Source organism: Emydura macquarii, unplaced genomic scaffold (genome assembly GCF_026122565.2).
Source record: "Emydura macquarii macquarii isolate MOO-44397 ecotype Brisbane River unplaced genomic scaffold, CSIRO-AGI_Emac_v2 contig_1692, whole genome shotgun sequence".
Classification (NCBI taxonomy): Eukaryota; Metazoa; Chordata; order Testudines; family Chelidae; genus Emydura; species Emydura macquarii.
The window spans coordinates 144096-169604 of record NW_027131829.1 but is presented as its reverse complement, the minus strand read 5'-3'; the positions used below and the strand labels follow the sequence as shown (position 1 = coordinate 169604).

Genomic DNA, 25509 nt, shown 5'->3' with positions numbered 1-25509 from the left:
CTCCCGAGGAGCCAGAGCAGGAGCCCCCGGGTGTCACGAACCCCCTGCAGGGGCCCCACGAGCAGCCGGGCCAATCCGGGCCGGAGCCGCCCCGCCCGGAGCCCGGCGGGGAGGAGCAGGAGGCAGGAGCCCTTTGTGTCGCGGACTGGCAGCCGGAGGCCTGGAGCCGCCCATGGCCGGGGCCGGGAGCGCAGCGCCGAGGCTGCTCCGGCCCCGCTGGCAGCGAGGCAGCGAGGTGGGCCGGGCCGGGCCGGGCCGGGGCTGGAGCCAGCGCGGGGGGGCACTCTCCTGCCGGGCCCGTCCGCTCGGTTGGCTCCGACCGGGGTCCCCGAGCTCCCCGCGGCCGCAGAGGCGCTGCCGGGCCGGGCGAGCGGTGCAGAGGAGCAGCCCCTGCCGCAGCCTGGGTGCGACGGAGCCGGGGCGCGGCTGGGCCGGGAGCTGCAGGAGCCAGAGCCCGAGCCCGGCTCGGCTGCGGAGCTTGGAGCCCGCTGAGCCCCCGGAGCGGAGCCAGGGGGTGGCTGGATCTGGGGGTCAGAGCTGGGCTTGGCGAGAGAGAGCGAGCGAGATCTTGGCTAAGGCGTGTCAGGAGCCGTTAGGAAAGGGACAGAAAATGTCCCAGGGCCTCCATGTAAACCCATGGCGCACCCGGCCCTCGAGCGCTGCCTGCAGCTGCGCTCAGCCCGTGGCAAAGGAGAGAAGGTGCGGAGAAGGGCAATGGTCCTGGTGCGGGATGGGCCAGTTTCCATGTGAGGAGAGACGGCAGGGAGTGGCCAGTCATTCCGCTCAGAAAAGAGCTGGCTGGGGGATGTGATCGAGGTCTGTGCAGTCGTGAGGGGCGCAGTGAATAGGGAAGTGTTGTTTACCTCTGCCCACAGCACAAGAACCAGGGGTCAGGCTGCCAGTTAAGGGGCAGCAGGTTTAAAACAAACACAAGGAAGTTCTTCTTCACGCAGTGCACAGTCAACCCGGACAACTCCTTGCCAGGGGTTGTTGTGAAGGCCAAAGTATAACTGGGTTCAGAAAAGAACTAGGCGAGTTCACGGAGGACAGCGTCATCAATGGCCATTCGCCGAGACAGTGAGGGGCGCGACCCCATGCTCCAGGTGTCCCTATATCTCTGCCCAGAGCTGGGACTGGATGTGATAATTGCCCTATTGTGTTCATTCCCTGTGAAGCATCTGACACCGGCCAGTGCAGAGACAGGACACTGGGCTAGATGGGCCGCTGGTCTGACCCAGTGTGGCCGTTCTCGTGTGGGCAGAGTGGCTGGAGCTGAGGACTAAGAAGAAGCATTTCTGCTATAAGCTGTGACCGCATCAGTTGGAAGTGACAGAGGAGGAGAAGGACCTGGGCGTATTGGTTGATCACAGGATGACTATGAGCTGCAATGTGATGTGGCTGTGAAAAAAGCTAATGCGGTCTTAGGATGCATCAGACGAGGTATTTCCAGTAGAGATAGGGAGGTGTTAGTACCATTATACAAGGCGCTGCTGAGACCTCATCTGGAATACTGTGTGCAGTTCTGGTCCCCCATGTTTAAGAAAGATGAATTCAAACTGGAACAGGTGCAGAGAAGGGCGACTAGGATGATCCACAGAATGGAAAACCTGCCTTATGAGAGAAGACTCAAAGAGCTTGGCTCGTTTAGCCTAACCAAAAGAAGGCTGAGGGGAGATATGATTGCTGTCTATAAATACATCAGAGGGATAAACACCAGGGAGAGAGAGAAATTATTTAAGTTCAGTGCCAATGTGGACACAAGAACTAATGGATATAAACTGGCCATCAGAAAGTTTAGACTTGAAATTAGACGCAGGTTTCTAACCATCAGAGGAGTGAAGTTCTGGAACAGGTTTCCCAGGAGAGCAGTGGGGGCAAAAAACCTAGCTGGCTTCAAAACTGAGCTTGTAAATTTATGGAGGGGATGGTATGATGGGACAGCCTAGTTCGGCAATTGGCTGATCTTTGACTACTGGTGGTAGATATGCCAATGGCCTGTAATGGGATGTTACATGGGGTGGGTTCTGAGTTACTACAGAGAATTCTTTCTCGGCATCTGGCTGGTGAGTCTTGCCCACATGCTCAGGGTTTAACTGATCGCCATAATTGGGGTTGGGAAGGAATTTCCCCCCAGGACAGATTGGCAAAGGCTCTGGGGGTTTTCACTTTCCTCTGTAGCAGGAGGCATGGCTCACTTCCTGGTGGATTCTCTGTACCTTAAAGTCTTTAAACCATGATTTGAGGACTTCAATAATTCAGTCATAGGTTAGAGGTTTATTACAGGAGTGGGTGGGTGAGGTTCTGTGGCCTGCATTGTGCAGGATGTCAGACTGGATGATCATACTGGTCCCTTCGGACCTAGAGTCTGAGTCTGTAGTGGGGCTGCTTGGAGCTGGGTTTTGGGGTGTGGGGGCTCAGAGTTTGACTTTGAGATGTGTTGGTGTGAGGGATCTGTAGAGGTGGGGGAGGTTGAAAGCCAGGGTGTTGGGGTGTGTGCGCTTGGGGGGGTCCATGTTCAGATCCAGCACGTTGGGTTGTTGGGTTGGAGCTGTGGAAGTTGGGGGACGTCTGGAGTTGGCTGTTTGGGATGTGAGTGGTGCTGGAGAATGTTTGGGACTGAGGCGTGGGCTGCGCCCTGTCACTTCACCAGGGCCTCATGTGTCTTCCCTGGAAAACCCAGTCCCTCTGCCACTGCCCCGTGAGATCTTCCTCGCGGAGGTTGGACTGTATCTGGAAAGAAAGTCTAAGTGCGTCCCAGGGCCTGTGCAGGGCAGGATGAGCCTGAAATCTGGGAGGGTGAGACTCTTTGTAGCGGTTTGTAAACCTCCCTCCCCTACTTCTTCCAGGAGGCACCAGGAGAGCATCTGGCCTGTCTGCGAAAAGAGAGAGAAGCAGCCAAAGCCAAGGAGGAGCAGCAAAGTGAGGAGCTGCTGGTGGGTGCCCAGAGCCCCCTGCCCTCAGGTTTGCCTGGGATCCGAGTGCCCTGAGTGACACTACAAACGCAGGCCCACCCTGTCAGCCTGAGCCAGGAAACATCCCCCTGCAGCCCAGGGAGAGCGCGGGGTCAGACGTGTGAGCAGCAGGATGCGTTTAGGGTTCAGGAGGCTGCTGTGCAGGAGAGAGTCAGTCTGTGGCCTGGAGGGCCCCTGCCCAAGGGCTGTTCAGATATTACAGCGACTAGGGGGAGGAGGAGAGGAAATGTGGGTGGCTAGACAAAGAATTTGGCTGAGTGCAATTTGATGAGATTTTGGGAGAAAAGCCCCTCCTGTTAGCCATTGACAGCTGAGCCCTGCCCGTCTTCCTCCATCTTCCCGGCCTAACTGCACTCCCATCACCCACTGCACGAGGCCCTGTGCTCTGGTAAATAACTCCTCCAGCTGCTGGGGGTACATTTCTGATCCGCCCTCTCCCTGTGATTGCAGAAACAGACGGAAGTCGAGAGGCAGAAGATGGTTGCAGCGTGGAAGGAGCTGCGAGGATTTCTGGAGCAGCAGGAGCAGCTCCTGCTGTCCTGGCTGGAAGAGCTGTCCAGAGCCATTGTGAAGAGAAGAGATGAGGGCGTCTCCAGACTGCGCAGGGAGATTTCCCTGCTCAGCGAGAAGGGAGGAGAGAGGGGACAGCAGCCGAGGAGCCGATCCCTGCAGGTCAGACTGTGTTAGTGCAGTGACAATACACAGTGTTTCTAGAGGAACTTCTCAGCCCTCAACCCCAAAGCGGGGCCTCGGGCATCATCCCTATTTTACAGAAGGGAAAGCGAGGCACCGGAAGGGGCACAGTCCTGCCACAGTCACAGCCTGAGTCTGTGGCAGAGCCAGGGATGGGACCTGGGAGTCCTGCATGCTGTAACCCCAAGACCTTCTCTCCTGCCCTGTAAATGTCTATCTGCCTTTGTGCTTTGAGGGTGTAATTCCCGGCTCACCCTCTCCCGCTGCCAAGCAGCAGTCGCATGCCAGGCCCAAGGTCCCATGTCACCCCCGGTTAATGGGTCCAGTGGTGTGAGGGGACTTGGAGGGTTTCAGCAATAGGGGGAATTTCTCTCTCAATGCAGCAAATATTCCCTTCCTGTGAAGCGCCTGGGGAGAGACTAGCAAGGATCCCTGAGGCTGCTGAGAGGGTAGATGTCCCGACTGCAGGGGGTGAGACAGGGCAGCCGCTCTCTGAGTCTGAAATTCCCCAAATAGCCGAGGCTCCAGTGATGACTCCCCTGCAGAGCAGGAGGCCTCCCCAGCCTGGGACACACCCACTGACGGCCTCTTCTTTCTCTCCCTCTGCAGGCGGCTGGAAGCACTGTGAACAGGTACGTCCTGGGCTGCCTTTCCCTCCTTCCGCGCGGTTCCCTTGGAACGCACACTGACTATGGCGCTCGCCCTGCTGTGACATGCTGGCTGAATGCCTGTGATCATGTCTCCCCCTAGTGGCTGCCTCAGGAAGGAGAGGAGCCTGTTACTAGCTAAGAGCCAAGGAGGTCACACACATCTGACAGCTAAGGAGGGCTGGCAAGTATAGGGCCTGTGGGCCGGACCCGAGCTGGCTGCAGTATTTATGTGGCCGCAGCACGTGTTCACAGCATGCAGAATCTCAGCTTTGTCTTTTTAAAATCTATTTCTAGCCCTCCTGGTTGCAAAGAAACTCTCCCAAATGCAAACATAGGCAGAGCTGCCTTCCTGAGGGCTTGTGTACACTTGAAATGCTACAGCTGCAGCTGTGCTGCTGCAGCGTTTCACTGTAGATGCTCCTTATGGCAAAGGGAGGGGTTCTCCCATTGGCACAGGTAATCCACTTCCCCAACAGGCGGTAGCTAGGTTGCTGGAAGACTTCCTCCTACGACCTAGCACTGTCTACAAAGGGACTCAAAGTGGCCTATCTACGCTGATCAGGGGTGTGGAATTTTCACACCCCTGAACGGCGTAGTTAAGACCACCTAATTTGCTAGTGTAGACCAGGCCTGCGTCTGTTGAAACAGCCTGAAACCCTGACTCGGAGAGGTGTGAACTCCCCTGTCCCCTGTGAATCTTACTGGTGTGTCAGCTGAAATGATGATATTTTAGTGTCAACATTGAATGTTCTATTGCTGATCTCTTTAGCAGGTGGAAGGGGGAGGCAATGGGAGTGAAGCCCTTGAGGGGCAGGAATAGGGTTTTGCTGTAGAGAGGGATGAACAGAGGAGAGACACAAAGACAAGGACATGAGAGAGAGATAGAGAGAAGGGAGCGTGGGGAAGGCAGGACAACCGAGGGCAGAAATAGCAGGAGCCCCAGCTGGTCAAGTGAAAAAAAATGGTGACAATGAAGTACTTTATAAATTAGAGCAATGAAAAGTTTTCTATATAAAGGGCAGATTCCCCACCACCTTGATCTTTGTGGGTGGGTGTCCCCAATTTATGCTCTGGCCTGAGGACAATGACAGAAACTGGAATATGGCCCTTTCCACCAAGTGAATTTGACACCCCTGGAGTCGCTGCATTAGCTGAAGTGCTCAGGGCTTTTGGCGTTAAATGGTCCAGGTTCATTCCCTGGCAGAGACCTGTGCACTCTGTCTGTGGCCTCAGGGAGCACATGGGGCACATGCCAACTCTTTGATCTGTGTCTCCTCCCTTTCCATGTAATGCCAGTACCCCTTGTTACTGGAATAACCCCGGGTGGAGCGTGGCTCAGATAAAGCTCCAAAACCTGTCTCCATCACTTGCTCCATTGTCTCCCCACAGCCCATGGAGCACACTGGGCTGAGGGCAGGTGATCATCTCAGACTGCAAAGCTCAGATGCGGGTTTTGTGGAGTTTGGGGGCTGCTGGGATTGGGAGACCCAGGTCTAACCATTCCTGCTTTCCTCTGCAGGGAGGCCGGGTCTTTTCAGAAGCCAGAGCCGGGGTTTGTGGAGCTGGAGAAGAGCCTCCGCGATTTCTCTCTGAAAAGTGCTGTCCTGCAGGAGGTGCTGCTGGGATTCAAAGGTGAATTGGAGTTGGGCAGCAGCGTCCCTTCTTGTTCGAGGGGCGCTCGCCCTGGGGATGAGTCAGGGGCTCTAGTGATGTCGCTGACCTTGGACTCAGTCTCACAGCCCCATGGGAGTAGCCCTGTGGGGCTGGGTCTGCCTGCAGCAGGTGAGGGTATGTCTTTACTGCCGGGGCTGCACAGATCGATGCAGTGGGATCCATTGAGTGGGCTGTGGAGAGCCGCTCAATCGACTCTGAAAGTGCTCTCAGGTCGATCCCATAAATCCCCCCCCGAAAAGAGTACGGCTGCGTCGACCGGAGGGCGTCTCCCGTCAATGCAGCACAGTGGCGACGCCGCGGTACGGCAACGTAAGTAAGTCAACGGGAGGTAGCTTGCGTATCTCCCATTGATCGCCGACGGCAGTGTAGACCAGGCATGAGTTATCAGGTCTGTGTCACCATCTCATAGCTAGCAGCAGTTCTGTTAGTAACCACTAGGAACGTCCCCACGAATGCCGGGGCCTGAATTCTCACCTCTCCCGTCCTCTCCTTCCCCAGAGACTCTGCGACTGGAGCTGGAGAGCAACACAGGTACGTTTCCGTCTCTGCTGGGGAGGTTTCAGTCCAGTAACCACATTAGCGGCAGGGGATCACTGCCTCCAGCCTGAGATGAACCTGAAAACTGTGGAACAGTGTGACGCAGAGTGAGCCCCGGGACCCCCAGTTCACTGCTGCGGTGATGTTGGGTGGGTTCAAAGTGAATCCTGGGCTGACGGGTGCGTTTCCCTTTGAGGAAAGAACAAGAACCTGGCTGGTGTGAAATGGTGAGACAAAGACAAAACATCCATACGCTGGGCAGTCTGGCAGCTTTAATGAGCCACTGAAAATGGCCATGGGGAGGCAGTAGAGTCTCAGGAGTGAGGGGTGGAACCCAGTTGTCCCCTGTATAGACTGGGCTGAATGAGAAATGGGGCTGCTCTACTGTTTGCAGACCAGCTAGGAATGGGAAGAGAGCCCTGTATTGTACATGGGCTCATTTTGAAAGAGGAGGGAGCTTCTCTAGTGAACATCAGCATTTCTCACACTTTTCACGTTGGCAACCCTTTATTTGAGGTAAAGGATTTTTGTACCTTTCTGACATTACTATAAAAGTAAGAACAAAGCTATGGAACAGTGATAAGCCTTTATAGTGTGTGTTTGAAGAGGCTGACCAAGAATACTTCACCTGGAGGGAGAAGAGTGTGCAGGGAGTGGGGGAATGAGATTTTCTTTATTTAGGTCCTAATAAAACTTTCAGTAGTTCCTGGCCCCCATGATTGCTTTTCCTGAGCTCATTGGGGATCATGACCCACCAGTTGAGAAACACTGGACCAGATTTTGTATCCCTATTGGCTCTGAATAGGAAGAGAGCACTATATTGTCTATGGGCCGTGTTTGAATGAGCAGCTAGCTACCATAGCAGATGTAGACTGACCCTGGGAACTATTAATTCCAATAAAACTTACAAGTAATAATCTTTTCTTTACTTCTGTATCCCAGCTGTGAGTTCAGGCAGCTTGCAGCTGTGTGCAGTAACCCTTTCACTGCTGTGACTGTATCACAGCCAGTCAGTGGTTAGCAGAGATGGGGACAAGGCAGAAAGTCTGGAGCCAAAATGGCATATGTTGCTGTTAGCAATTACAGGCAAGTGAAGAAACCCAGGAATAGATGGTGGTCAAGTCTCCCAGGCAGAGGGAGGGAAGAGGGCGAAGGAAATAGAAAGGGAGACAGGAGAGAGACGCTGAAAGAGAAATAAAATGGAAAAAAACTTCATTAATGCAGAACTGAGGTTGCCTGGTGACAGCGCCTGCCCTTCGAGAATGCTGAGTTCCGCAAAACTCAAACTTCTGCAGACCAGGAAATAGAGAGTCAAGGTAAATGTCCACACAGCCGTATCTCTGCCCTCTGACGCTGGCAGTGTGCTCCACAGTTGTCACCTGTACTCAGCTGCTTTCCTGGTGTTAGGAATATCTGTACCGAGTGGTGTAGGAGCTTGGCTGCACTGTGACTGTGCTGTGAGGTCATCTGGGGAGCTGTGGCCCTCGGGGGGTGTCTGTGACCCCTAACCCTGACCTGTGTGATACAAGAAAAGAGGTACAGGTGGACCTGGAGAGATTCAGTGTGCCAGATTTCAGCACTGCTCTGTGTCACTAGCAGGACAGGGACAGTCTCGCCATGGGGTGTCAGCAGTTGGGGGGAGATGTGTGTGGCATGGGTTTAATGAAGTGTAAGCAAAAATCAAGGGGTTGAAGGAGTTGTGTAACTGAGTAACTGTGGGATAGGCTAAGTGACAGGAGCTCCTGGTCAGTACAGGACCAAGGCAGAGTGTGTGATGGGTGCACTGGGCCATCACGCAAAGAGGGCAGAGTTAAGGCTAATGTAGAGTTAATGTGCCGTAATTCTGCATTTCCTGGTTTCACAAGTTTTACTTAGCTCTGACCCTTCCAGAACATCAAGGTCAGCCATCACCAGGCAATCTTACATGACACTGTTAGATACTGGTTATGCCAATGGTGGGGCAATGAGTGCATCAGTAAATTATGCTATGGCAGGGATGTCAAACTCATTTGCTATGGCGGGCCAGATTTGAATTAAATGTACTTCACATGGGCCATACAACCCATAAATCGAAATACTAGGCACAGCCATTTTTATGTAGTATTATATTTTATTTGCTAGATATCAGCGATGTTAAAGACTTCAGTAAATTCACCTCTACAACTACTATTTTACGATTAAAAGAATCGATCAGTGATTAAGCATTATAGTAGTGCGCAATGCCCCAAGACCACACTGTCCCTCTCCCGCCTTTTGGAGCACTGTGTCTCGTGCACACAGCACTCCACGCGCTGCCGCCAGAGCACACAGATCTCATAGCAGCGCCTGATGCCATGAGATCTCACGGCATTGTACTTTCTGGCAGCCGCGCAGGCCAGACCAAAAAGATTGGTGGGCTGTATCCGGCCCATGGGCCGGATGTTTGACACCCCTGTGCTATGATGTGCCCTCTGCCACTTGGTATTGAGGGACTGTCTGGGTCACATCTTACAACGCTGCAGGAGAGTCAGCAGGTCAGAACCTCTTTCCAATACTAGGTATCTGTTACTGTATCTTCTTTCCCCTTAATATGCACAATTTCCATATCATAATTTTGGAGCATCATGATCCACCACAGCCACTTAGAGATGGTGCCATTGCTTCTGGGTATCCAGGTAGGTGGAGACTGATCAGTCAGGACCTTGATTTTTGTGTTGCACATACAGAGACATAGCTGCTTGACTGCCCACACTATGGCATGACGTTCTTTTTCTGTGACAGAATAATCTTGTTCAGTTGAGGTGAGGTTTTTGCCTAAGAAAGCAATGGGGTGTTCTTTCTTTCTTTCTTTCTTTCCCCTGACTGCATCAGTACAGCACCTAAACCAATAGCTCATGCATCTCTATGCACTCGAACATTTTGTCAAAGTCTGGACTCGGAAGAACAGGCTTTTCTGACAGGATTTTCTTTACCTCATCAAAATCCTCTAAGCACACATGGGACCGTATCACTTTGGCTTTGTTTTCTTGCATAAGTCTGTGCTAGCAGACACGATGTCACTGAACCCATGTACAAGGAGGTGGTAATAGTTAATCAAGCCTGTGAATGATGGGACCTGCTGTTTGGTCAGGGGCCCAGGCCAGTTAACAAAAGGTTCTACTTTCAAGGGATCAGGAGAGATTTTTCTACTCCCTACACCTGCTTTCCCAGATAAGGAACTTGAACAGCTCCTGTTTTACATTGAGATGCCTGTAAAGTAAGATGTGCATCTCTGAGTCTTGACAATGTGATCTCCAGGTGTCTCTTGTGGTCTGACCAAGATTGCTAGATATCGCTCTATTGTCTGTGTATGCTCGGGAGAAGTCTTGCAGTCCACTGAACACTTGGGTGAGCAGCCTATGAAAAGTGGCTCCTGCTTTAATTAACCCAGAAGGTAATATTTTGAACTCATACAGCCATATATCAATAATAAAATCAGACTTCTTCTGTGCATCATTTGGGGATGACCAAGACCAGCAAGGGATTCTGTCACCACTTGCTTTGTAACTTTGGGTGCCCTAACACTGTCTGCTATGGCTCAGAGCCGTAACACAAGTTGCAACCTGGCTTCCAGCAGCCTAGTTATTCTTAACAACTTCCTTTGGTCCTGAGTCCCCCCAAATCTGTCTTCCTGAGTTCTTAACTACCAGACACTCACATTTTTCCCCTCTGGTTTGTCATCCCTGTCTCTCTGCTTCAGTGGGTCACAGCTCAGGATACCAGATTCAGGACAAACTGCTGAGAAATGGGGCAGACCAATCCCGAACGGTTGGTTATTCTTCCGTAAGATATACCAAGCCAGTAACTAAAGTAAACTTCTGTCTCACACACTGGTTAACAAGAAGTCAGAAATGCAGTCTCCTCAGATATCCCAGCCCTTGTTTCCACACAGTCACCAGACTTTACAATGAGTGGTTATTGAAAACCAATTTAATCAAAAAAGTGTTCTTTTGGTCCCAGGAGACCAGCCACGCAACCAGATCAATATATAAGTCAGGTCTTAGCCAATAATCACGCTGCTGCCAATTCTTTAGTATCTAATATCTAAAGGTTTATTTCTAATAGAAAAGAAGAAAGAGTTAAAATGGTCAAAGAAATCATATACATACGATCATTGCAAGGTTCTTGGATCAGGTTTGTAGTAGTGATGTTACAGAGTGCTGCTTGTAAAAGTCTCTGGTAACTTCCAAAAGATTGGAAGGTCCATAGTCACCATGCTCCTTTTCATGTAAGTCCATTGTCCAGAGATTAGAACACGAAAAAGGCAAAATGGAGATGCTTTCGGGGCCTTATCTATCTTCTCCCATGTGGAGGGATGCTCTCAGTCTCTTAATTTCTGGAAAATTACGAGCACGAGATGGAGTGCAGGGTCACATGAGCAATCACATGCCCTTGCATGCTTTGAGTCATAGGAGCAGCCATTACCCATATTTTGGTTAAAATGTCCGCAGGAAGGCTCACCAGGTGGGGACAGGCTTCTTCTGTTATGTGAGCTAAGTGTTCTTTAATGGGCCATTAGCTTGCATAGTCCATTCACAATGTGTTGGCTAGACTGGATACAAACTACCTTTTGGGTGTTACCTCAGGAGCAAACATGTGAAATACAGGTATATAGTCAATATTCAAAACTTCAGATACAAAGACGATACAAACATACAAACAGGATAATCATATTTTATAGATTGCAGCTTTTCCATTGATACCTTACATGATGTACTTTGTATAAGATTTGTTGCAATTATATAACAGTGGTAGCAACAATGATATACATGGTCATATTTTAATCATACAACATCACACCCCCGAAGGAGTGAAATCTGTCCAGTTCACTTTGGTACACACACTCCACAGAGTTTACACCCCCAGAGACCTGCTGGAAGTAAAAAGAAACAAAAAGTTTATTTAATAGAAAAATCAGATTCAGAGATGAAATAGTGAGGAAAAGTAAACACATGCGAGTTACACAGAAAATAAAGATGCAATCTCAGCCTTTACACTTACACATTAGCTCCTTGTTCTGTCATCCGCCACCACTGAGAACAGCCTAGCTTCATCCTCCCTGGAATCCCCTTCAGGTAGTTAAAGGCTGCTATCAAATCCCCCCATCACTCTTCTCTTTCTGCAGACTAAACAAGCCTAGTTCCCTCAGCCTCTCCTCATAAATCATGTGCTCTAACCCCCTAATCATTTTCATTGCCCTCCGCTTGACTCTCTCTAATTTGTCCTTTGTCTTTCCTGTAGTGGGGGACCCAAAACTGGACACAGTACTTCAGATGTGGCCTCACCGGTGCTGAATAGAGGGGAATAATCACTACCCTCAATCTGCTGGCAATGCTCCTACTGATGCAGCCCAATATGCTATCAGCCTTCTTGGCAACCAGGGCACACTGCTTACTCATATCCAGCTTCTTATCCACTGTAACCCCCAGGTCCTTTTCTGCAGAACTGCTGCCTAGCCCGTCGGTCCCTAATCTGTAGCTGTGCATGGGATTCTTCTGTCCTAAGTGCAGGACTCTGCACTTATCTTTGTTGAACCTTGTCAGATTTCTTTTGGCCCAATCCTCCAATTTGTCTAGGTCACCCTATCCTATCCCTGCCCTCCAGCGTATCTACCACTCCTCCCAGCTTAGTGTCATCTGCAAACTTGCTGAGGGTGCAATCCATTCCATCCGCCAGATCATTAATGAAGTTGTTGAACAAAACCGGCCCCAGCACCAACCCTGGGGCACTCTGCTTGTTACTGGCTGCCAACTAGACATGGAGCCATTGATCACTACCTGATGAACCAGCTTTCTATCCACCTTACAGTCCATTCATCCAACCCATACGTCTTTAACTTGCTGATAAGAATATTGTGGGAGACCATATCGAAAGCTTTGCTAAAGTCAAGGTATATCATGTCCACCACTTTCCCCACATCCACAGAGCCAGTCACCTCTTCATAGAAGGCAATCAGGTTGGTCAGGCATGACTTTCCCTTGGTGAATCCATGCTGACTGTTCCTGATCACCTTCTTCTCTTCCAACTGCCTCAAAATGGATACTTTGAGGACCTGCTCCATGATTTTTCTCAGGATTGAGGTCAGGCTGATCAATCTGTAGTTCCCCAGATCTTCCTCCTTCCCTTTTTTGAAGATAGGCACTATATTTGCTTTTTTCCAGTCATCTGGGACCTCCCCCAGTCGCCATGAGCTTTCAGAGATAATGGCCCATTGGCTTTGCAATCACTCAGCCAACTCCGTCCGCATCCTTGGATGAATTGCATCCAGCCCCATGGACTTGTGCATGTCCAGCTCTTCTAAATAGTCCTGAACCTGTTCTTTCACCACTGAGGACTGCTCACCTTCTCCCCATTCTGTGTTGTCCACTGCAGTAGTCTGGGAGCTGATCTTGTCTGTGAAGACAAAGTATTTTGCTTTACCCTAACTTGTCATTATTTCTGGCATAGGCTATGCATCAGGACTGTGACAGCATTACATTTTCTAGGATCAACACAAAACCTTATAGTCTTAGCTTTTTTAGGGACCAGCACCACAGGAGAGACCCAGGAGCTGTCAGACTCTTTAATTTCCTATATCCAGCACTTTGTATTTCTTTACAAATTTGTTCTTGTACATTACCAGTGGTTCTGGATGCCCTGTTAGGGGCAGGCTGGGGTCCCACTGTGTCAATCCTGTGAAACATTTTATGAGTCATCCCTGGATGTTGGAGAACACTTGCTTGTGGCTTTGCAGAACAGCCAAGAGTGGTGTTAGCTCTGTACATACCTCAATCCTGCCAAGTGACAGGTCACCCTACCATTCAGCAAACCTCAGACCTTTCTTCCTTACAACACCCCATGTCACAATTGCTTCTTTATTGTGATACATGTTCAGCTTGTTAACATGTAGTAACATGGTGTGTGGGGCAGCATTACTATGGGGGTTTTTTCACACCATATGTGACTTCACATCTTGTTCTACAACTTCATAAGGTCCTCCCAGGAGTTTTGCATTTTGTCTTTTTACAGGAAGTAGCACTAATACTAAATCCCCCCCATCAAAAGAGCATTCACAAGTATAGTTATCATACCGTGCCTTTTGTGTGGTTTGGCTATCAGTTTTCAAGAGGCAGGATGTCCTCATTCCCTTCCTGTGGGCTTTCCATCACCTTGTATGTAAACAGTGTGCTTTGATTCTACCATGCTTAATTTACAGAGGAGACAGGTAGACAGCTGCCTTCTCTCCTGTCTGGGTGGGAATCTGCTGCTTCCTATTTGACCACAGACTGTAAAGTATAATATCATTGAGTATCCATATTTCCTCATATGGTGCTAATACAAACGTTTCACAGAGATATTAATCACCAGTGCCAGCAGCTGTCAGAAAGGACATCACTTGTGCACTTTTACAATACAGTACTACTGCGTACAATTAGCTGATTCCATTGCTTATCACTTTACCTTCAGCCCCCCATCTTTATAGACCAGCAACCCTTTGAAATGAAATTGAAGGTCACCTCTCAAAGGGAAGTTTATTCCAGCTGTGAGGAAGGTGACATGGAGTCTGGTGGTGAATGAAGCTTCATGCTCTTTCCTCCCCTGCTAGTGTTTGCTACGATACAAATTACTCTGTTTCCTGCCATATCCCCACCCCACCCCTGTTAGTTTGATGGCCCTGTTTACTACTTCTGTGTAAATGTACCCTCATTGTCTCTGCCTGGTGGCTGAGCTGGTCAGAGAAGCGAGCACGTTCTCTCTGACATACATGATTTAAATACATTTCAGTCATAACTCCAGTATAGATCCATAACTCTTAATGAAGGTGAAGATTCTGTCATGTATTTTTAATAAAAGTCAGGGAGAGGTCACGGGCAATAAGCAAAAATTCACGGACGCCTCAACCTGTCCCTCCAAATACTCTGGGGAAGGCGGGAAAACAGCTGCCAGGGCTTGCAGCTGCTCCAGCCCCAGTAGGGGACTGATCCGACCCTGGCTGCTGCTCTGGCAGGGCAGATGCTGCTGCTCTGGTGGTCCAGGGCTGGCCACAGGGCAGCTGTTCAAACAGCCTGGAGCTGACTGCTGCTCCAGCCCTGTCCCAGAACAAGTCCTGTGGGTCCTGGAAAGTCATTGAATACACGACCTTCATGACAGAATTGTATCCTTACTCTTAATCCATACTGTGTACATGCATCATGAAGAATATTAATGATCAGCGAGTTATTAGTTTTCAAATGATACCTCACAAGGCATATTTTGTACGAAGTTTACTATAAAATATGTAGGGTGTGAATACAGGGGTGCATTGGGTCAGACACGTGAAACAGCTCCTGGGGCAGTTCTCCTGCACACAATGTCTGTAAGTGTGATTACTAGGAGGGGATCGGTTCTGAGGAGGTGAGTTCTTGGGCTCTTAACCCCACCCTCCCTTTTCCCAGGGGTAAAACTGGGTCCTCTCTTTACCCTTGGCTTCTGCCCCTTTTTCTGTGTCTTGTGCTGACTAGATGCTCTGGCTTATACATAGGAATCAGGCAGATCGACTGCTTCCTGAACAGAACCTAAAGTTTTATCCTAAGTGGCTTCTCTGATTTCATCAGCACATATTCTCAAGAAATGTTCATGTGCAAAAAGGTGGAATAACTGGTCATAATCCTCAACACCTTTCCCCATTTCCTTATCAGATAACACATTTTATAAATATGTTCCCTATGACTCATGTTGACACCTTTTTTTGAGGTTTCTAACTCTGATCCTGTACACTTCAGGGGTAATTTGAAACTTTTGCAATACATCCTTTTTAAAGTCGTATTTCAAAGCCTGTTGAATTGGCATTTCATTAAATACATTTACTGCTTTGCGTGTGAGCTTTGTAACCAGCATAGGAACTTTCTTTTTTCCTGTGACTTTATGCAACTCAGAGTTTTTCAAAAGTAGTAAGGTATTCCTCAATACAGTTTGCAGGACAGAGCTTGTCCATCTGGATGTTCCTTGGGAAGAGAGGGTACCCGTGGGCTTTGAGATTTGGCCATGCTTATCCATTGTGTCCAGGTTATAGTCTGTCTCAGTCCTTTCCTTGGGCTTCTTTCTGGTCAACTTTTTTAGCTTTCTGGTCAACTCCCATCTTTAGTGTTTGGCTCACTGGTCTGTTTCCCATCTTTGGTGTTTACACTCTTTATCTCACTGTTTGATTTCCATTTTTGGTGTCCCCATGCTGTTTTTACAGCTTCCCACGCTTTATCTTTCTGATAATAGAATCAGGGTTACAGGGGACCTCCAGAGTCATCTAGGCTAATCCTTTGCCAAAATGCAGGATTTATTGTGTCTAAGCCATCCAAGACAGATGGCTATCCAGCCTCCTTTTGAAAACCTCTGGTGAAGGAGCTTCTGCAGCCTCCCTAAGCAGTCTGTTCCATTGTCCTACTGTTCTTACCAGTTAGGAAGTTTTTCCTGAGATTTAATCTAAATCTGCTATGCTGTAGTTTGAAACCACTGCCTCTTGTCCCAGCCTCTGTGGCAAGAAAGAACAATTTTTCTCCATCTTTTTTATGGCAGCTTTTCTGAGTTACTACAGATAATCCTTTCTGGGTGTCTGGCTAGTGAGTCTCGCCCATATGCTCAGGGTTTAATGGATCACCATGTTTGGGGTCGGGAAGGAATTTTCCCCCAGGGCAGATTGGCATGGGCCCTGGGGCTTTTTTGCCTACCTCTATAGCGTGGGGCACTGTTCACTTGCTGGTGGATTCTCTGTACCTTGAGCTCTTTAAATCATTATTTGAGGACTTCAGTAACTCAGTCTTAGGTTAGGGGTCTATTACAGGAGTGGATGGGTGAGGTTCTGTGGCCTGCATTGTGCAGGAGGTCAGACTAGGTGATCATAACGGTCCCTTCTGACCTTATAGTCTATGAGTCTAAGTATTTGAAGACTGCTATCGTTTCCCCGCTTAATCTCCTTTTTTCCAAACTAAATATACCCAGTTCCTTCAGCCTTTGTTCACATGGCTTGTGTTCCATCCCTCTGATCATCTTTCTCACTCACCTCTGGATCCTTTCCAGTTTCTCTACATTCTTCATCGGTGACCAAAATTGGACACAGTACTCCAGCTGAGGCCTAACCAGTGCTGAATAGAGCAGTACTATCACTTCCTGTGACATGCTTGATCAGCCTCCAGTCTGGCTAATTCTAATTCCCTGTTTTGTTCTATATCCTCAATTGAAATAAACAAACAGAAAATAAAACTGTAACCTTTTTTGACTGTTCTTAGTCTTCTCACTCTAAATCACTTAAAAATCTAGTTTACCAATGTTCGGTGTGTAAACCTCAGTCAAAGAGCAAGCTGTGTGAAAATCCTGTTCTACTACACCAGTGTGCTGCTTTGGAGGTTCACCCTGGCAAATGGGTGGTTCTGTCACTGCCTGCCCTGGAGCCCTGGATGGTTCTGTGCTGTGCAGCTTTGGCTCACAGCCCGGATACCAGCCACCTGCTCACAGCACAGTGACCTCACCCTGGCTTCCACCAGCCTGGTTACTCCGGGCAGGAGGCACCAACAGCCCATTCAGTCCTCAGCCTCCCCAAACCTGTCTTCCCCGCAGTGTCCTGTCACTCTCACTGCCTGCTCACAGATGTTAGTAAAGTTTGCTGCCTCCAAAGGCCCAGAGCCCACACCAGCGTGGTAGTTCAGCTGATGACTTCACACTTCAGTGTCATACACGGATCTGGCTACAAGTAAAACAAAAGAAAACACACTTTCTAGTGACTAAAACTTAACTTTCTCTAAGCAGGTTTTTCAGCTGGAGTTCCAGCTATCCTTGTTTTTCAGGCCAAAAATATCCACTTTGCATGAGCACAAAGAGCGCTGCTCCCCCTTTGTCCCATAGGTAATGGATGCCAAAATGGCTTTCTGCTTTTGCTTATGTTACCCAAAGTCTGTTGTCTCTGTGTCAAGAGCCAGGAAGGCTTCCTGGGTGTGCAGGCTCCATTCCCCATCAGAAGTGCTAAGTGGTCTCCCCTCCCCCATCGCCCCCGGTCGTTTTAACTTGATGGCTTTATGTTATATATAGATGTACTTTTCATTGTCATCTGAGGAATTACCTGGCTCAGTTTACATTGGAGACACAGGAAGACAGGCAAAACAACATTCCTTTGTCTAAAGCAGTCTGGGCTGATGCACTGCTTATAAAAGGCATTTTAAAACCATATTTTCAGCACACATCTATAATTCTTTACACCCTACCCATATACACATCACACAACAATATTAGTGACTAGCATGTTACCTGTTTGCATGTGAGACCTTGCATGACAACTGTTAGATACTGATTATGACGACAGTGTGGCAGTGTCAGCCTGATGAGAATTATAGTAAGGTGTGCCCTCTGCCAGGTGGCACGGAGGGACTCCCTGGGTTACAAAGGGGAGGGGAGATTCTGAGGATCTGGAGCTCCAGCCCATTAGCACAGATTCTCTGCCCAGCTCCTGTTGCTTTGGAGCCTACACTCCATTTTCTTTAGTCCTGTTTCACTTTCTTTTACATATTTTTTTCAAACATTATTATCTCTTGTCCTCGCTTCACTGCTCACTCCCCCCCGAACATCCCTTCCCTACCCACTGAGCCCACAGCCACTATTCCGGAGTCCTTACACTCCTCCCTCCCCCAGACCCTCACCCTGCACAAATGTGCACTTTGTTGATTATGTTGCAACAGATTCAGAGGATCTCACTTCCCCATCCCCATCTGCAGCAGCCACAATCTCTCCCCTCCCTTCAGGCTCTTTGGATCTTTGAGCCAGTCACTCCTGAGGCCACATGGTCCAATTCTTCTTTCTCACATTCTCCTTTTGCATAGGAAATAGATTAATAGAATCATAGAAGATTAGGATTGGAAGGGACCTCAGGAGATCATCTAGTCCAATCCCCTGCTCAAAGCAGGACCAACCCGAACTAAATCATCCCAGCCAGGGCTTCGTCAAGCCAGGCTTTAAAAACCTCTAAGGATAGAGATTCCACCACCTCCCTAGGTAACCCATTCCAGTGCTTCACCACCCTCCTAGGGAAAACATTTGTCCTAATGTCCAATCTAGACCTCCCCCACTGCAACTTGAGACCATTGCTCCTTGTTCTGTCATCTGCCACCACTGAGAACAGCCTAGCTCCATCCTCCATGGAACCCCCCTTCAGGTATTTAAAGGCTGCTATCAAATCCCCCCTCGTTCTTCTCTTCTGCAGACTAAACAAGCCTTGTTCCCTCAGCCTCTCCTCATAAGTTTTGTGCTCCAGCCCCCTAATCATTTTTGTTGCCCTCCGCTGGACTCTTTCCTGTTTGTCCACATCCATAGAGTCTATTGCTCCTGAATTATATCCTCTAATTTCCAAGCCATGTTACACCCCCTGGGGAATTTTCATACTCCCTCCCTCTGCAGCTGACTCGCTTGTTATCTTGAGTCACCAAAATGTGCTTTCCTGGCATCTGTTACCTCCGAACTGCTGTGTTCATTGACACCCTTGCTCCCTCCATCCCTTATGGTGCTGTAACCCCATTAGCGCATGCTCACTGGTCCCAGTTTCTGTAGGACTCTCTCACTGTCACTGGACCCCTCTGTCAGTGATAATCAAATCCAGGGTGGCTTCCCTTCTAGCTGGAGCTCCCTCATTGTGTGACATAGAAATGTGTTCTCTGTATTGTAGGATCCCCTTTATTAATGAGCATCTGGCTGTGTGTGTTCCTAGCAGAGATGTGGTTAGTTAAATCTCCCCATTAGCTGAGTATCCTGCAGCTTTGAGCACCTGGGGAGCTGGCTCTGGGATTTTACTGCTTTAGAATAAGTTTATGTTAAATAATAGAACATGGTTTGTGAAAAATATCCCATGAATTCACCTGCTCTCACTTATTTTCTTCCCCTGAGGAGAGTTTCCAGTTTCCAAATCTAATATGCTCTCCCAGCTGAAACAAGGGGAAGAGCTGTGGGTGATGGCTCTCCAGGGTTCAGAGCAAGGAGAGATCCTGGGAGGCGACTGCACAGATGGGAATGAGTTAAATTAACTCAAAACTTCTTTTGTCTAATGAAAAGAGCTGGGATTCACTACAAAGACCTTGTGAACTCTTTGAGTCCAGACTTATCTCCAGCATGTGATGCATCCTCAACTTCCTACCCATCTTCACTGACACCTGGTAGTAGCTTCCTCCTGGATGATCCTTTCCCCTGAGTGTTCGCATGGGATGTGGAGGCAGAATTGATCTCGCCCTCTTTCCCATAGGGAAAGTTTTGGGAGGAATCAGCTCCTGATTTTTTCCATCTGTCCAGCAATTATTTTAGTTTGTTTCCCCCTTTCCTAGTCACTCTCTAACATTTTCTTTCTCCCCAGTGCAGGGAATAACTCATGACTGGATTCTCTCTCTGTCGCAGCAGGTGAGGGGACAGTGAGTGAGAATGAGGAGGTGAATCCTCAGCAGGGAGATGCTCAGCATGTGGAACCACCCAGGATGTTATCAGAAAGATCTGAAAAGAATATTTACTGGAGTTATGAGCAGAAAAAAGGTCATAAGAGTCAGCACCAGCCAGAGAAGCAGCAGGGAAAACAGCCAGGGGATTGTCGGGGAGGTGGCAAGGGCCTCAAGGAAACCACAACCCAGCAGAGAATCCCCATAGAAAAGAGAAAAAACGCCTGCACTGAGTGTGGGAAAAATTTCAGTAACTACTCAGCCCTTATTACACATCAGAGAATCCACATGGGCGAGACACCCTATAGATGCTGCGAGTGCGGGAAAAGCTTCATTCGGAACTCACACCTTATTAGACATCGGAGACTCCACACAGGACAGAGACCCTTTAAATGCTCCGAGTGCGGGAAAAGCTTCAGTGTGAGCTCAAACCTTATTGCACATCAGACAATCCACACAGGAAATAGACCCTTTACATGTTCCGAGTGTGGAAAAAGCTTCAATAGGAACTCAAACCTTATAACACATTTTAGAATCCACACAGGAAATAGACCTTTTACATGCTCTGACTGCGGGAAAAGCTTCACTGACAGCTCAAACCTTACTCAACATCAGAGAACCCACATGGGGGAGAGACCCTATAAATGCTTTGAGTGTGGGAAAAGCTTTACTAGGAGCTCAGACCTTATTAGACATGAGACAATCCACACAGGAGACAGACCCTTTAAATGTTCGGCATGTGGGAAAACCTTCAATCAGAACTCACACCTTATTACACATCAGAGGATCCACAAGGGAGAGTGACCTCATAAATGCCTTGACTAGGGCTGGCTGAAGTATTTTTTTGTTTTTAAATGCATTTGCTATTTCCCACATAGTGACTTTTAAAGCTATTTGCACCATTTGCTTCACTGGGCTCCCTCAGCTTCACCAGGTGACTTGTGTGCTTTTGCCGCTCGCCTTTCTTTGGGGTGAAACCCATCATTCTTCCTATCAACTCCTTGATATCCTTTAAGTCATAGGAGTGTGTGCCCCTCCTGCCAGGGACATCCATCAGCCCCAGGTGGGGAGATAAGGGTGACATTGACTAGATACATTGAGGTCAAATCTACCTGGACCCTTGTCTCTCCTAGGATTTTCCATGGAGTTAGCAAGCTTGAGTTAGCTATCGTGATTTCAATACTAAACTATTTTTGCAGTAAAAACATAGCCCTGGTAAAGTGATTGCGGTTAGCTAGCACATTTCTCCCTCACTTTTCCTGGTTCAGACAACCCTAAGCATCGTTTATATTGTTCCCCCATTAGCAGAGTGATTGTCAGGGTCACTGAGTTCACCCTTCATGGACAGATTGTCTCACTACGAGTTGTTCTCCCATTTCTCCAGGTAGTGATCAAACATAATTATTTTAGTACTTTTTTTTTTAATTTAAAATATATTTATAACACAGCAGGAGCAGGGACACAAAAAGGTGTAATTTCAGTCTCTGTGATACACGAAGGAGATGGGGTGAATTGGAGAGATTCCTTCCCCGTCACCAGCATGATACTCCCTCACCACTACGGCTTTAGAATTTATTCTACCCCCTCTAGCTCCCAAAGTGTCATGTGACACACTGTTCTTAGCTCTCTGTGCTTAGGAATCACGTTCTGATTTATTGGATCTTAAATCATACTTGTTAGTGCTGGAGATTAAAGTGTCACAGACCTAGAGGGGAGAATTGAATGGATTCCAAAGACAGTGTGATCATTCTGATCTTAAATCTCAATTTCCATTTATTGGCAAAGTGACTTTTGAGCTTTTTCCTACTGATCAAGTGGAAAGGCTGGCTGTTTTTCCCCATTTCAATTATTCTAAAACTTTTGAAAATAACATGACTGAGTAATAATGAGGTGTACTGAGTGAAGTAGGTTTGAATGGATCATAAGAGAACACAGTTGGATAATTTGTTCTCCTGACTTTTGAATCACCAGATATAATCTGCTGTGGAATTTCATAGTATAGGAAACTGTAATTGTCTTATACCTGTCTGCATTATGGATTTTTCTCCTTCTTGGAGAAGGCAATTTGGTCACATAATTGGATATTTTATTGGCCAGAATGTAGATCAGATTTATTAGGGACTTTGAAACAGATTACCATTTGCTAAAATAATCTTTAGTTTTTTTCCCCACACCTCCACAATGACATAGAGGAAATACTTTGTCACCAGGACAGAATACTCCAATTTATTGGGCATTCTACCAAGGAACTAGTAGTGTATTTTAAATCTCCATACTGAAATGGTGAATAACAATACACTACAAATTGTGCAACTAGCTGAAGTAATTGGGTCTGATCACACTGTTGTTCAATTGGTTAGGTCAGTATTGTTTCAGATGACCTGGGAAGAGAATTCCACAATAAGTGACTTGGAATGAGGCAAAATATTTGGTTCCCAAAGCAGTTGTGGCCCAGGCAGGTCTGGATTAAACAATTTTGTGGTCCTGAGCACTATCGAAATTGGGCCCCCTCCCCAGTTTCCTTAAACTAGACTGAGCATGTGATATACCATATGTAAATATGAGAACTTCTTCATTTGTGATGATGATTTATCGTTTATGATTATTAGATCATTATAACATTTATGATTATTAGAGTTAGAGCTTTCTCAGCAGGAATTATAGAAGCACCATTGACAGTGAAATGATTCTGTATGCTAACATGTACAGTACTATATTTTGAGTATGAGAGAATACACAGAATTTGAATAAAAATTGTAATAGCCCCACTGAGTGAAAAAAAGCATTACAGTGTGCTGTATTGCATGTTTCATGTATTGGAAGAAAATATGTATGTTTTATATATTTTAATGTATTTTGTTTGTTTAGAGGTTTTTGTTAACATTTACAACCACAGTTCTACATTTTTACCTAGTTTTTAGTTCACTTTATCTTTTTTTTTTAACAAATCTAAAAAATATTTTTAAAGAATGCTTCAGAATATAACAGGCACCTGGTGTACTTAACTAAATTGGTTTGTTCAATTCTCAAATAAATTGCTACATCAAAACAATTTTTCAATGATATTTTTATGACCTGGGTTGAGAAAGCATTGCTATTGGGCCTGATCCTCCAGCCTTTACTCTTAGAATTCAAAGGGGTTAGTTGTGTGTGCAAGGACTGTGAGGACCAGACCAACTCTTATTTTGCCACAGATTTAACAGGATTATTTTGTTTAGCTTTTTAAATGTAATCAGTTAGCTGGGCATTGTGCCAAGACTCCAGTGATTATATATGCAACTTTGTGTGTGTGTCTCTCTCTTCCCTCCTCCTCTCCCCCCCCCCCCACCACCCACACACACACATCTGAGAATCCGGGATAGAGCATTGTGCATCACAATCATTTCCATGGAGCATGGATTTGGTTTCTAGGCTGGCAATGGAAGTTTGCCACTCACTGCATATGCATTACGAGTTTGAGCACAGTCCACTGGTACTAAAATGAATGCTTGTGCCAGCCAATCCCAAATAACAGGGTAGGTTTGCAATGAGGTTTGGCTGCTTCGTTTTACTGTTGACAATAAAGCAGCCTTCAGAACCTCAGGTCTCCATAAGATTTATTTTTCTCCTCCTACTTAACTGGACATCCACCTTTCACTGAGAGATCAGATCTGCCCACCAGGAATTTTCCAAAATACCCAGGTGAGATAATTATTCAAAACTGGCAGGGAAAAATCAGAGAAGATTTTTAAAAAATCTAATATGAAATATATTATTATTAATAGATCTGGAATATTTAAATACCCACTTTCCTTTTCTTTGGGAAGTATTTGCTAAATAGGCTAATGGTTTGGGAATCCGCATGTCTTTCCTCCAATGACCAGACGGAAAGGGACAACCAGATTCTCAAGCAGTATCTGTGATGTTATATTAATCATGATCAGGACAATTGGTCCTCACGTCTCCCTTATGCGGAGTTTGCCTACAACAATACAGACCATACATCTGTGGGTCAAAGGCCCTTTTTTACTAATGAGTAAAATTCACCTACAATTACCTGCGCCCTCTCCCAACCCACCTGCCTCAAACCTGGTGCAGCAGATTTGTCAGGCCCAGGAAGAAGTGAAGGATCTCTTGGAAAAAGCAAGAACAGACGATAAACAATACGTGGACCAGCAGCAGTGGCAAGGCCCCACCTATACAGAGGGACAAAAGGTATCAGACAGACCTGGCCTTTTGGTTCTTGGCCCTTTTAAGATCCTGCAATGGTTAATCCAGTCATTTTTTTAATTCCAACTATCCTGTTCTCTGAAGACCCAGTGCTTTACATACAATTTTTGAAAACCTACAAAGAAAACCCTTTCCCCTCATAGGATCCAGCCACCTTCCCTCCTGGTACAGGTACAGGGCTATGAGGAATAGGTGGTTCACGAGATCCTGGATTCTAAATGTAAATATGGCAGTGACGCTCTGTACACCCATGTCCATCCTTATGTATAATTGTGTATTATCTAACGCAACGTATGTCACATTAGATGTCTTTGGAATGCTCATGATGTGTGCTAGTCATTATTGCTCTAGTAGTATGTTGATTGCAGTTTAATGTGTATAGTTAGGAGGCTGCCTTATGTAATATTCCCAGAGATGTGTCCTCATGGCTTAAAACATGTCCAGGCAAAACTTTCCAGGAGTAGAGGGCAGTTCACACCACATCAAGGTATGTATAGGACAAACCCAGCTCAGCCTTCCAGGAACAAAGAGCTGGCCTGGGCATCAAAGGAGGATCAACTGGACTCTCGAGTGAGTTATCTCCCTTCCCTTGGGCAGCTTGGAACCCTGAGGAGGTAATGCTGACTGACTCAGGACATGGCTATGTCCATATAAGGACATTATTTGTCACCTGACCCTAGGGGAAGGGGGCAAAACCCCAGAGGGGAGAAGGAATAAAAAAGGGGAGACCTTTACCATGCTCTGTCCCTTCCACCTCCATCTGCAAACACCACCAAGCAACTGAAGCGCGGACCAGAGGGGAGAGCCTGGCTGAAGGGAACCAGCCAGCATGTGGTAAGAATCACCTATGTTTTTAAGGTTGCTGAAAGTGTTAAGCTTAGCTTAGAATGTGTTTTGCTTTTGTTTCTTTTGACCAAATCTGACTTATTCTGCTTTGACTTATAATTATGTAAAATTCTTCTATAGTTAATAAATCTGTTTGTTTGCTCTACCTAAAGCAGTGCGTTTGTGTTGGAGACTTCATTGGTAATAACAAGGCTGGTGCATATCCATTTCTTTGTTAAATTGGTAAACTTATATGAACGTCACAATGGCAGGCTCTGGTAAAGGGGAGGGGTATGGTCTTGAGGAACATGCCTTTGAAGCTGCTGAAAACGTACACACTCCCGGACTTGTGTGGGCGTTCCATAGGAGCCTGGTCCTACATTGCCCTGACAGCACCCTTGGGAAGGGGGTGATGTCAGGGACTGTGCATCTTGAACACTGGTCCACAGGACTCTCTGGAGCTCGCAAGGCCCAACCTGCCACCCAGTGACCTACTAACAGTTGCTAGATTAGAAGCCG

The 25509-nt window shown here is 47.4% G+C and overlaps 1 protein-coding gene across 5 annotated transcripts; it reads left to right on the top strand.

The window, feature by feature from the left end:
* Positions 1-91: 91 nt before the first annotated feature.
* Positions 92-25156, top strand: LOC137158454 (zinc finger protein 154-like). Of its 5 annotated transcripts, none has more exons than XM_067556215.1 (7): positions 92-235; positions 2847-2933; positions 3423-3644; positions 4275-4297; positions 5835-5947; positions 6488-6520; positions 19922-25156. In XM_067556215.1, the coding sequence occupies exons 1-7, from the start codon at positions 173-175 to the stop codon at positions 20758-20760; spliced, it is 1380 nt and encodes a 459-aa protein (XP_067412316.1). In that variant the 5' UTR covers positions 92-172; the 3' UTR covers positions 20761-25156. The 5 variants fall into 5 exon arrangements, with proteins under 5 accessions (XP_067412316.1, XP_067412312.1, XP_067412314.1 ...); XM_067556211.1 differs by having other exon boundaries at positions 116-235; positions 19925-25156; XM_067556213.1 differs by lacking the exon at positions 92-235 and adding an exon at positions 1274-1440 and having other exon boundaries at positions 2847-2919.
* The last annotated feature ends 353 nt before the right edge of the window (positions 25157-25509 follow it).